The sequence below is a fragment of the Anser brachyrhynchus genome, assembly GCF_964034855.1.
Source record: "Anser brachyrhynchus genome assembly, chromosome: 25".
Classification (NCBI taxonomy): Eukaryota; Metazoa; Chordata; class Aves; order Anseriformes; family Anatidae; genus Anser; species Anser brachyrhynchus.
Genome location: NC_137718.1, coordinates 2,290,852 through 2,302,937, shown reverse-complemented (window position 1 = coordinate 2,302,937; position 12,086 = coordinate 2,290,852). Strand labels below are relative to the sequence as shown.

At 53.1% G+C, this 12,086-nt stretch overlaps 1 protein-coding gene across 2 annotated transcripts; it reads left to right on the top strand.

Moving 5' to 3' along the window:
- Nucleotides 1-2,263: 2,263 nt before the first annotated feature.
- On the top strand, nt 2,264-5,883 carry PTS (6-pyruvoyltetrahydropterin synthase). 2 transcript variants are annotated; one of them, XM_080567762.1, is made up of 6 exons: nt 2,264-2,438; nt 2,929-3,008; nt 3,840-3,862; nt 4,790-4,846; nt 5,161-5,231; nt 5,370-5,883. In XM_080567762.1, exons 1-6 carry the CDS (start codon nt 2,365-2,367, stop codon nt 5,509-5,511), a joined length of 447 nt encoding a protein of 148 aa, XP_080423888.1. In that variant the 5' UTR covers nt 2,264-2,364; the 3' UTR covers nt 5,512-5,883. The 2 variants fall into 2 exon arrangements, with proteins under 2 accessions (XP_080423888.1, XP_080423889.1); XM_080567763.1 differs by having other exon boundaries at nt 2,306-2,526.
- Nucleotides 5,884-12,086: the final 6,203 nt, after the last annotated feature.

Below are 12,086 nucleotides of genomic sequence, written 5' to 3'. Positions count from 1 at the left end.
TTCCTTTCTTTTGCTGCACTCACTGGAACTACGGCCAACTTTGTGCTGTGCCACAGGAGGCAACGGCAGCACCTGTGACCCACCCTGTGATGTTAAATCATCTCGAAGATATGTGAGGTGTCTCCATCATACTCCTGCTAAAACAGCAGAGCTGGAGGTGGCTCTGATGGCTAACATTTCCTGCCTTCTTCCTAAAGCAACTGGTATGAAACGTGTAGCAGTCCATTATGGCTTTGATAGCCTTTTGTTCTGGAGTTGTGCAGATCCAACTCCAGCACCCTCCCTTACACTTGTTTCCTCATCCAGGCTCCTGCAGTTCCTGGACAGTTGCCTCCAAGGTTAGCTGATGGCTCGGTGGGGAGGCGCGTTGAGGGATGCCCTCCCAAGTAGTTCACTTGAAGGCTCTTCTTCTAAGGACTCTGAAAAGTGAAGGCGTTCTGGACAAGGGATTTTCTTCCTGGCTTGATGACTTTTTATATTGCTTCACTGCGAGAAGGTTGGGCCGTGTTTTGAGCCCATTTCTTGAGCAAAGAGGGAACTTTACTGGTGCCACAGGGTTTGAAGGGAAACCCTGGCTTCCTATTTAAAAGTTTGCTCTGCTTTGACCCCTGCTGTTCTGGAAGCCAGCCCAAAGAGAGCAGGACCAAGTCAGAGCTGATTCACTCCACCCAAATGACCCGGCTTTATTTCCTCTCGGCCCTTTTTCACCTCCTTCCAGGTCGTGGGCAAAGGCAAGGGAGAGGCAGGAGGCTTGCACACGGGGGCTGCAGCGCTGCGGGAGGGCAGAGCCGCTCTCCCACGGCCACCAGATGGCAGCCAGCTCCCGCTGCTGGGGCTCCTGCTGCTGCCAGCCCTGCCGCAGGGGCTTCGCCCTCCTGTCGCCTGTCCCCCCCCCAGGGGACAAACTCCAGCGAGGTCGCATCCCCACGGCGGGCAGCTGAATGATGGTAGGGGAGTGCTTAGTGGTGGTGGGTAGCGCTCTGTCACCCACCTTTTTTATTTTTTATTTTTTTAAATCTATTTTTTTCTTGGGGAGATGGGAAGGAGAAGCAGTGTCAGAAGTTCCCTGCGCTAACTGCAGCCCTCCGGAGTACTAAAGGCAGTGCTGCTGATCAATAGGGCAGGGGAAGGGGGATGCAGTGCAAAGGCCCTGCTCTGTTCAAAAAAGCCGGGCTGCAGCAGCACACACTCCCAGCCCCTGCCTGCGTTGTGCGCTCACAAGCTGACCCTGCTACGCTGCGAGCTGTGTTCTCACCTGTTCCTGTAACACAAAACTGAGCATCCTGCCCTGAGGCTTGGAGTTGTCCCACTCCAGATGTGCTGTGTTGTCCCCGGGGCACCAGGAGGGTCCCGGAATGGGGCAGTAAGTGGGTGTAGTTATCTCCATTCAAGGCCTTGCAGCACTGACAATTCCCAGTCCCACTCCTTCTCCCAAAACTTTCAGAAAATCACACACTTCATGGATTCCTCTGCTTGATCCCACGAACCTCATTACTGGAGCACGTGCCTGTAAGTCTGGCAGGCTTATAACCAGCCCAGAAGTCAAATCAGTTTGCCAGGCTAGAAAGGGAACAAGAATCTGGCAACCCCTCCTGGGAGTGGTGCGGGGAAGGACTGCTGTGTGCTTCCTTTACCTAAAGCATCTCGAATCAGGCAGATGAGCAGGGGGTGGGGAATTCACAGTTTAATAATAATCAATCCTCAGGTCCCACGGTGCTGCAGTTATTTTAGGGGGGTGGGAAGGAGATCTGTGAAGTTGTCCCAGTCCCTTCGGGCAGGTATTGCTTTGTGAGCACCTCCTGAGCACACTGAGGGCCTGACGGCTTTCCCCTGGCAGACCCACCCCTGTGCACTGATGCATTTGTAAACACGCTTCGGGGAGCTGTCATTGTTAAAGAAAACAAACCCCAGCCAGCCTGCTGGCCCGAAGGGCCACATCATTGCTGACATTGCCCCTGCGGGATGGACAGTCTTGAAAAAGGAAAGACAAAAGGCGCGACGCCCAAATCTGGGGTCTGGGGTCACATCCTGCAGCACCCCCTGGCCCTGTCCCGGTCTGCCCACAGCCCCCCTGCTGCTCGAGCTGGGCTCTTTCCCCGGGGGCCTCTTGGGCTGGGATCTGCAGCACCCGAACCAGGCAGAAGCTGCAGCCGCTCGGGGGGCACGGCAGCAGCATCCCCTCGCCCCCGTGCCGGCATCGCGCGGCGCCCCCCGAGCACCCCCGGCACCGGCACCCGCGGAGCCCGGCCCTGCCCGGCACCGGGCGGCTGCGGGGCCGCGCTGCCCCCGCCGGGGGCGCTGCCGAGCTCCGGGGGCCCGGATGGAGCCGGCCCCGGCCCCGGCCCCGGCCCCGGCCCCGGCCCCATGGCACCGCCGGCAGCGCGCCTGGCGCGGCTCTCCCGGGCCGTGTCCTTCAGCGCCTGCCACCGGCTGCACAGGTCCGCGGCGGGGGGGGGAGGAAGAAGGGGGGGAAGAGGAGGAGGAGGAGGAGGAAGGGGAGGAAGAGGAGGAGGGAGCCCGGCCGGGGTTAGCGGGGGCTCGGTCCCTCGGGGGGCTCGGGGCGGCTGGAGGCCCGAGGGAGGATGTATTTCCCCCTCGTTTTCCGTGGGGCAGCGCCCTCGGCGTGCTGCTTAACGCTGGTTGTGCGCGGGGCTTGGCGCTGCCGCTTCCCGCTGCAGCCCCAGGGCTTTTGGCCCGGCCCCGGGCAGCCGCAGCAGGCAGTGCCCGTGCAGCCCCGGGCCGAACCCGGTGTTGGCGGCTCCTTTTCACGGGGCAAATGCTCCTCCGGTTGTGTGCGCGCCTGCTGAGTAGGGAGAGCGGTGTTAAACACGAGAGGATAAGCAGAGGGAAGAGGCGGAAAGCAGTCGCGGGGGCCAAAGCCACGAAAATCCGCGGTGGGTGCTGAAATGCCGCCTCTGCTTCCCGCAGTAAGTCCCTGAGTGACGAGGAGAACCTGAAGCTGTTCGGGAAGTGCAATAACCCGAATGGCCACGGGCACAACTATAAAGGTAAGGAGCTGGCTTCCACACCTGCCTGTGGGCACGGAGAGAGGCCGGCGTGAGCGCGCACAAACCCCGGGGAGGGCAGCGCCAGCCCTGTCCCAGCAGCCTGGCCTGGCTTTTAGTGCCCCGTTTGTTGTGGTTGTTTGCTTGTTTCAAGGAAAATTAGGGTGATTCCTCAGCAGCAAGGGGGTACGGCTATGCAGTGGCAGGGGAATGCAAGCCATTAAGTTAAATAAGTAATAAATAAATAGGTAATAAATACTTATCTCAATTCCCGTTCACCTAATGAATGATACTTAATCTGCAAAATCGGTGTTTTGAATGAAGGTTTTTCTAGTCAAAGTAGACGCAATTTAAACAGCCCAGAGACTTTATTTGAAAGTTGGCCTCACAAGTGCTTCTTGCATCTACACCCTATGCACGTAAAATCACATCTCCCCCCTTGACAGGCCGGGCGGGCTCTGTCTGTGCTGTAGCTGCCCTGAAACCCGTACTGCAGAGCTGCTGGCTGTACAGATGTCACGGGGAGCAGGTGCTTGAGATGTCAGCTAGTTTCACGCTGCCTGCCAGGAGGGGCTCCTCAGGGATGCTGGGGTGTCCCTGGGCATCAGACCTTGGAGGATGACCTCTGTGAGCTGGGGGAGTCACTAGTGCTAAAGCAGTGGATAACCATTTTATAGAAACAGTTGCGCTTTGAAGTGCTGGGAAGCCTGCATCAGTCCTGGCGAATTAGTGATGAATGGATGGTCTGCCTCGATCACTAGTGTAATTTGTTCTCAGGTTTGTGGTGGCACATACATGACCCGACAATTTATTTTTCTTTTTTTTTTTCTCCAGTTATAGTCACTGTGCGTGGAGAGGTAAGTGTGATCAACGTTTTCTGCCATTCCTCGAGCAGCAGGGCAGTACTGAAGTTCCAGCTAATTGCTAGGTTTCCTGGGGTGTTTGTGGAAGCTCGCTCTGCACACATCACTGTAGAAGAAGGTTTTCCAAAGTCACTATCAGTCACCTTGCCTCTAACAAGGACTTGCAGGTAACCATGTTTAAGGCTTGTAATCATCCTCTGGGCACACAGCTTGTTCTGCCTGTGCCTCGCTGCAGCTGGTGCAGGCTCTGTGGGGCACCTCTGGATGACTACGGAGCCGCAGGGAGGCACGGCGCTTCCGATGGGTGATTCTCTCTGCTACTTCTCAGGGTAGTTTGCAGTGAATATAAAAGAATTTTTCCTTCTGGAGTTGTTTTTCAGCTTTCATCTTGTCATTGTTCTGTGTATTCTGCACAGTGAGTTATTCTGATGTTTTCTAAGCAGCTTTCTGAGAATTTCCTGCTATCAGGAACCTGGAAGAGGGGAGGTTCTGTTCAGACCTGAAACTAGACTTGTAAAGCCTTCTACATTCCCCAAATATGCTGTGAAGTAGAGAACCTGCTTTGCCTTCTCCAGACTGGAGCTTTGCCTTAGCTCAGACCGGTCTTTGCTTTGTCCGTGACTCTTCAACCCAGCACTTTCAGTGCCTGTTTTCTGCCCATGGCCATGCTAACTTCTTGCACTGAAGACTCTTTCAAGCTTTTTTCCTCCCTGGTGTCAGGGAGTGGAGCCACTGGAGTTGTTTATGTGTTGTGTCTAGCCTTTGGGAACATTACAGGGGTAGAGCTGGAGCTCAGCATGTGAAGGTGAAGAGAGATTTTCCTTGTGGCTCGGATATTCACTGATTTGTACTGGCTCACAGCAGCCCTGGTAATAAGGACCCGTAGCTAGGCTACTAATCTGCCTTTTGTTTTCCCTGCAGATTGACCCAGTCTCGGGAATGGTTATAAACCTGACAGACCTGAAAGAATATATGCAGGTAATAGCCCTACTTTCCTAGACATCCCCTGTGAGAATTGGTTAGAGCCTAGCAATTTGTCTGGTGCCAGGGTGGAAACACGACGAGTTGATAATGGTAGGAAATAAAGAAGAAATTAAGGCGTGATTTAAGGCTGAAACGCTGGAGCACGGTGATGTGAGGCAGTACCATGTCTCCAGCTAGGAAGTTAACAGCTGGATGTAGGGCTCTTACCCTTTCTTTATGTGCTGGCGTCTTGTGTGTGGTAGCTGGAGCCCTGGGTCTGCTGAATCATGTGCAAGATGATGGCTAACGGCACTGATCTCTTCCTGCAGCAGGCTATCATGGAGCCGCTTGACCACAAAAACCTGGATAAGGACGTGCCCTACTTCGCCGAGGTTGTGAGGTGGGTGACGGGGTCTCCTCGGGGGGTGGTTGCAGGGAGGGCCAAGCAGTGGTCTTCAGGGCTGGGTCCTGCAGCTGGGTGCAGCCTCCCTAAATGCCGCTGCCGTCGGTTCTGAGCCTGCTCCTGTTCCGCTCTCAGCACCACGGAGAACGTGGCAGTATTCATCTGGGAAAACCTCAAGAAGCTCCTGCCCATGGGAACTCTCTACAAAGTCAAAGTGTACGAAACGGACCAGAACATCGTTGTTTATAAGGGAGAAGAAGCAATCTCTGAGAAGTGAAATGAACTAACTCCGCTGGTCAGCAGCTCTGCTGCCTCATCACGTCAGTGATCACTTCGGCCCTGCTCCCTGTGCCTCTAAGGCCTAGATGTCCACTATGTATTACACAAGGACCAGTGTAGGTACTCGACAAAAATCCTTGCAGCAGTCTAGCAGTCTGGGCTCTCAGAATTTGTTGATTTGTCTGCCTTTTCCCAAGACATTCCTGCTTCATAAAACCAAAAAGCTGATGTGAAATTTGCAGTTGTACCACATTAAATAAAGCAGCTTTCTAGCAAGGAGATAACTTGGCAAAGTGTACATCCCTAACAACCACCAAAGGCTTTGGTTTTTGTCTAATTAAACATTGGATTCATTTATGATTTTTAATAACCTGGGCTTTAGTGCTGTTTCCCTTATTTATTTATTCATTTGCTGTGCTTCAGTCTCACTTCTCCCTGTGGCTAGCAGGTCTTTCTCTGCCCGAGGAGGTGGCACCATGAGCAGTGCAGCTGTTTTCAAAGCACCCCTGGACAGCCTGCGGCTCCGAAGAGAAGGGTTCGTTGTTCAGACTCGGCGTGGGGAGCTGGGGAAATAAAAGCAGCTCATCCTTGTTCAGCAGGGCTGGCTCGTGGGCTGCTCCCACTCATGGGAGAGAGCTGGAGCACCACGGCCCAGCTTCAGGGTTCACTTCAGGGTTTATTCTCATCTGCTTCCCACAGGTGTCTGGGGGACATGGCTTGTGGGAAGCAGATGAGAATAAGCCCTGAAGTACTGGTTATCAAGGCAGCGTCCCAGTGATGCCGCTCTTGTGGAGGTTTGTGGAGAATGCTTTTCATCTTGGCAAATTCTAGCTGGTTTTGACTCCTTGTGGTGCAAGCACTCATTTCATGGGTATCCCGTGATGCTGTCTCAGCTCAGGGTCAGAACAGATGTACAGGCATAATCCTCAGCTTTCTGGACCTGCCTTTCTGCATCTGATTGTGGGCAGCTGAAACTGTAGTGGACAACCTGTGTGATACCTTGAGACCGTAGCCACTGCAGCCCTCTGGAAGCTTCTTTTTTTTTTTTTTTAGGGAGGCTTTTATGAATTCTGTAGGAACAGGATTCAGCTCTCCCCTTTCTTTCTGGAGAGAGCAGTCAGCTTGTGTTACTGATCAGCAGTTATTTGGTATTTTCATCGTCAGAATCCCTTGTAAAGGTCTTGTGGACAAAAGGAGTGCTTGGCATGCACCAGTCATCAGGGCTGCAGCTTCCTGCTGCCTCTCGCAGATCAGGAGAGGCAGCACCATTGTTGTTACAAAGGGTAAGGTTGTGAAATGTGCTTAAATGAACACTAACCAAGTTGTTCTGAAGATTCCTGAAACTGTAGGTATACAGTGAAAGCTCAGTGCTGCCAGAGGAATGCATGTAAAACCAGTCAGGGAACACTTACTGTACAACTCACACGGTTGTTTTAAGGGCCGTAAAATCAATCTGTCAGCCCGGGGCAGAAGCGATGGTACCGTGTGTAATTCTCCATCACAAGAGCAATGTCCTGAGTAGTAGTCGGAGTAATTAGGAGGCATGGCCATTAAGAATAACTAAATGCGTATAATTTAAAAAGTGATATCCAGGGTAATAATTCCCTTGCTTTACAAGGAAATTATGTGGCTGAATAATGATAGCAAACAGCACCATTTAGAAAAGTTTAATGAAGCTTGCCTAATAGTTAACCTTGGCTTCATGTTACTACAGGCTGAAGGTAAAGTATCTCTCTCTTGCTACCGGCTCTGCTGTACAGTACTTTTTACAGCTCCAGAAAACACTTTGCTTTCTTTTAAACTGTGACCACTTTGTAGGAGGATGGTTCTGTGCTGGCTCCTGTCTTCATCCATCTTTGCTCAAACTTTGTGGATCAGCTCCTAAGAGGGGCTAGGAGGATATGAGGGATGTTCCTGCCAACCTTCCTGTCTGGCGGAGGAGACCCAGCACTGCTTTTTTTGCCCTTAAAGGTAGTGCTTTGGGGAGCAGGTGGCTGAAGGCTCACTCCAGTGTCACACGAGTGCTCAGTAGAGCAGATGAGGGGGGCACCACGCTGCTGGCAGTGTCACACCCCCACCATTTTCACCCCAGGTGTGGCACCAGTTGTTTTTTTTTTTCAGTGGGCTCTGGCCAGGAAGGCTTTGCACGTTAGCCGAATGCTCCTCCCATGTTGTAATTCACTAGCGTGATGCACTGTGCCTGTTTGCTAATGTTCCGTAAATCATACAGGTGATAGCTGCTGTGTCAGATTCGCAAAGCCTTTGATACGGTCAGGGCAGCATGGAGACTCAAAAATTTCACGTCGTGTCTTTCTCAGAAATGTAATGCAGCTGTTGACACTGATGACAAAAACAGGCAAACAAATGGATGTATCTATATAGCACGGCAATTTGCTACCCTTAACCAGAAATCAGGTAGCTGGGCCAGAAAGAACTGGCCCAAATTCCTGACCTTTTACTGCAGTGCAATATAACGCTGACAAAGTCCCGCATTAACTGGGGCACTTGTTCTTATTTGCTGCATTGCGTGTTGGGGATGTCCTCGGGTCCTCCACTCTGATCCGTCAAGTTTAAATCGCAGCAGATCTGGAGCGATGGAAATGCCTTGGGGGAAGGGGGCTGGTGCTATCCAAGCTGGGATTGCAGTTGCCAGCGTCCCGAGAAGTTACGGTGTGTGCCGTCCCTTCTCCCAACTGCTTAGGGGGGTCTTGATCTTTGCAGGAGAATGTGAGCTCCACGTAGGGAAGTCTGCGGGAATCAGCCTCCAAATTCACGGGTTGGGGAGGGCTGTATAGAGAATGAACTCGCATCATTAAACATTCAGCATCTCTGTGCTGTAACTTAGTTACCGAGTGATGGAACTGGTCAAAGGAGAACTGCTCAGGTGATGGGGGGGGAGTCCAGGGAGGCAATTCGGAGGTGAAAACAGAAACGTAAATGGTAGCGTGACGATGGCAAGATCAGAAATGTGCTGTGTGGTATTTAGGGACCGAGTGGGAAGCCCCCTGTCTGCCTTCCCGTCCCCTGGAAGGGTCCTTAATCAGGCTGTACGCGCTGCACTTGTGCCGTGTTGTGTTTCAGCTGCGTTGACCCTGTGGTTCTGCCTAGCAGGGTGGCAAAGCAGAGTTTGAGGCTGCCGGGTGTCAAAGCAAAGCTGTTAAGCAGCAGCTCTGCTTTTTAATTAGTTGTTCCTTGGGAAAGTTTTCCCATCCTGCCGCATGGCGAGCAGAAAACGTCTTAGCCTCTTTTCTGGGCTTGAAACAAAATGACCACAGGACTGCGGGTTCATCCCCAGCTTTTGCAGTGTGGGGAGTGGGAACCAATCATTTTCCCATGATGTCTGAAACGTCGAACAGGGCAGAGCGCAAGGGACACCGCTACAGAAGGATCAGCAAAAGGAAAACACCATCGGGAGCGGAGCCAAGTCCTGCCACTCGGCGTTACGTGCCACTCCCTAGGCTGCTATTTATATTTCATTGTAGCCCCAACAATGACCACGTTAATAAATAATCTAGGCGCCGCTTCAGATGAGGGATGGGCAGCCCCTGCCAGGAGCTCTTCCTCCCAGATCTCGCCCCCGGAGCATGGCTCCTTTGGATGCACGGTGAAGGCTGGGGGCTGCTCGCAGCCCCTCTGCCCCAGGCTGGCAGTGCCGTGGGGAGGAAGAAGAGGCTGAACGAGGCCTCAGAGCCCGTGATTTTGGGAAAGGACACCGTGAGCTGTTGGGAGAGGAGCCGCTGCCCGTGAGCGCTGCGGTGTCGCCCAGAGGTGGCCCAAGCCCCTTGTCCTGCAGGCAGCCGTCCCTCAGGCCGCCCCGTAGTGCACCCAACTGTCCTTAAGAGACAGGGGGCTTGCTCCATCCTGGGCTCGGGGAGAGCAATGCCACCGTTCGGGAGCAGAGCATGAGGCCACAGGGAAGCAGTGCTGGAGAAAAGAGCAGGCGGGGAGGTCGAGGGACATGCCGTGCTCTCCTGCTGCGAGGAGCATCTCGTGTCCTGTGTACTCAGCGAGGCCGGGCCGGGGGGAGGGAACGCGTCATCGTACCTCGCACGCACAACGGGAGGTGTCCTGTGACAAAGCGAAGGCTTGGGCATTTTCTGATGTTTGCCATACCACCCCTGTCTTCTTTTAATTGCTGTGGGTGTGGGTGTCCCTAGGTACAATCAGGTCGTTAGGGTGGGAGGGTGAGCAGGCCTTTGGCTTTCCCTGTACCGGAGGTCGGGGTTTGTTCAGACACTGCCGGAGCACGGGGTTGGAAATCTGAATGTCTGCTCTAAAAGTGGTGTAGGAACGTCTGGGGATGGCACCTCTGAGCCAAGTGTTCCTGCCGCAGCTCTGTAGATGCCACCTGAGGCTCCTGTTATCCCCATCCCTCCCCGGAGGGTTACAAAGAGGGCAAACATCGCCGTGTTCCCGTGCAAAAGCGATGGGTGCTCTCAGAAGAGCCAGGGCTAAAGCCACATCTTGTTCTGCAGCAGTAGGGTTCGGGAATGATGCAGATAGAGTCAGTATCTAATCCTGACGGCCGTGTTAAACTCAAAATGAGCGAGGCACTTCCTCCTGCTCTGTATAAGCAGGAGTAGGAAATGTCAGTGAGAAGTTGAGCCTTGCAGTCCAAGAAGTCGTTCTGCTGATTTCTTCAAAGCAGCGCGCTTCGCCTGGGGTGAGCGGTGGAAAGTTCAGGAGTACAGTAAGTCAGTGAAAGGGCAGGGAAATGTTTAATGGCGTTTTATCACTTAGATTAAGCCATTTGCCGTAGCCACTCTGATAATTATTAAACAGGATTTTAAAGCTAAACACTTCCAGTAGGAGCAGAGCACTTTACCACCGGCTGCTGTTTATGGGCGGCTCTCTGGCGAGTGTCAGAGATGGGCTGGGGAGACAGACGGTGTCATTTCCATGGACCTGACCCAAATCAGCCTACCTGGCCCTGCGGGAAAGCACTGGGGCTTTCTCAGAAGTGAAGACGGGATGGACAGCTAGAGAGAGACCTACCAGGCAGCATTTTTAGGAGAAAGGTTTGCCTTAAAGGCAACGACTGCTTCGCCCTCTACGTGCAGCCATGCAGCTGTAGGACCGGGTTGGTCTCTGCCACGGGCTCCTGCTACAGACCTCACAGGTTCCCCCAAATCCTCGGTGTCCTGACCCAGACCCTGCCGAGCAGTGGCTCTGTGGTTGCCCCCGGGGCAGAGAAGGCAGACACGGGCATCGTCCCGGCGGCAGGGCCAGGCAACGTGCGGCCTCCTCTCGTCCCTTGGGACTTTTAGCTCTGAGTCAAAGGAGGGCCTTTCTGCTCCTCTCCCCGCTCACGTCTGAGAAATTAATTTTATTGAGGAAATTTCGTAGGGATGGAAAAGGAAATGCTGGTGTTTACTGCTGAACAGTGCAAAAGTTCATGAGAATGCATGGCTGAGGGTTGTCAGTGGGATGAACCCAGCAGGAACCCACCTCTGGAGCCAGAAGGCCCTGCTCTCAGAGTTAACAGGGAACCTGGGAGTTGCCCCAAGGTTACTTAGAAGGGAATTTCTACCTGTTATCCAAGGCAAAGAGCTGTTATCTTACCAGATAGACGTATCAACAGTAAGATTACAATAGAACGGTCATCTGCAGCACTAAGTAGTATTTTATTGAGTGCTATGTGCTGCAGTAGGGGAACATATAACATGGTCTTGGTTACTCAGGACCTGCTAATTACCCTGCCGTGAAACAGATGCCAATTCCAATAGCTGGGCCATAAAATGTATTTCTATAAAATTCTGCAGAAACATTCCACTAATGCATCACCCCACACACTGCACGGTCAAATTTTCATTCATAAAATTGTGTCTGAGACTTTATGGCTTCACAAACTGACCGCTGTACAACCCTCCAGAAAGCAGGGAAATAAATGGAAGCCAGTGTGAAACAACTGGAACTTTGTGCTTGCCCTGAGAAGCCTAACTGCATGGGAGGGAGGAATCTCTCTTCTTTGATGCAAACCATGGCTTTTTGAGACAGGTAAATGGTGGATTTGAGCAAGACGCTCCCACTTGAAAGCAAAGCCAGCCTCAGCAGGGAGAAGGGCACTGCTCGTGGGGAGGAGACCGGTCTCTGGAGTCCGCAGTCACAAGCAAGGCTAAGTCACCTTGTGCTGGTCCAAGGACAGGTGAAGGCAAATTCCCCACTGCATGCTTCGCCCTCCTTAACCAGATGCACACGCTGCTAGTGCAGGTGGTGCTGCCTGGGCTGGCAGCCCTGCTCCGAACTGTGCTGCTGGTCCACGATGGGCAGCATCAGCTCACAACAGCCACGGAAACCTAAACGTGCTTCCTCTGCTCTTAAACACTTGCTTAAACCCATCATGTTATCAGAGAAGGGCAGGAGTGAAAGCACAGCTCCTTGATCCCATCCCCAGCGCTGTTTTTGGAGAGGAGGCAGTGCCAAAAGAGCAGAGAAACAAAAAGGGCAAAGGGCTGACGTTGGGAGCAGCCCCTGTGCTGGTGGTCCTGGGGCTCCGCTGGTGGCAGGGGAAGGTCGTGGAACTTCTGCTGGAAAGTTTGGGTCAAAAAAAAAAAAGATTTGAGAAGCAAAACA

Bases quoted from the DNA above. Each gene is read 5' to 3' on its own strand.
- PTS (XM_080567763.1), top strand. From the start codon at position 2,321: ATGGAGCCGGCCCCGGCCCCGGCCCCGGCCCCGGCCCCGGCCCCATGG. The intron at 3,009-3,839 runs GTAAGGAGCTGG...TTTTTTCTCCAG, and splicing joins CCACGGGCACAACTATAAAG to TTATAGTCACTGTGCGTGGA. The intron at 3,863-4,789 runs GTAAGTGTGATC...TTTTCCCTGCAG, and splicing joins TAGTCACTGTGCGTGGAGAG to ATTGACCCAGTCTCGGGAAT.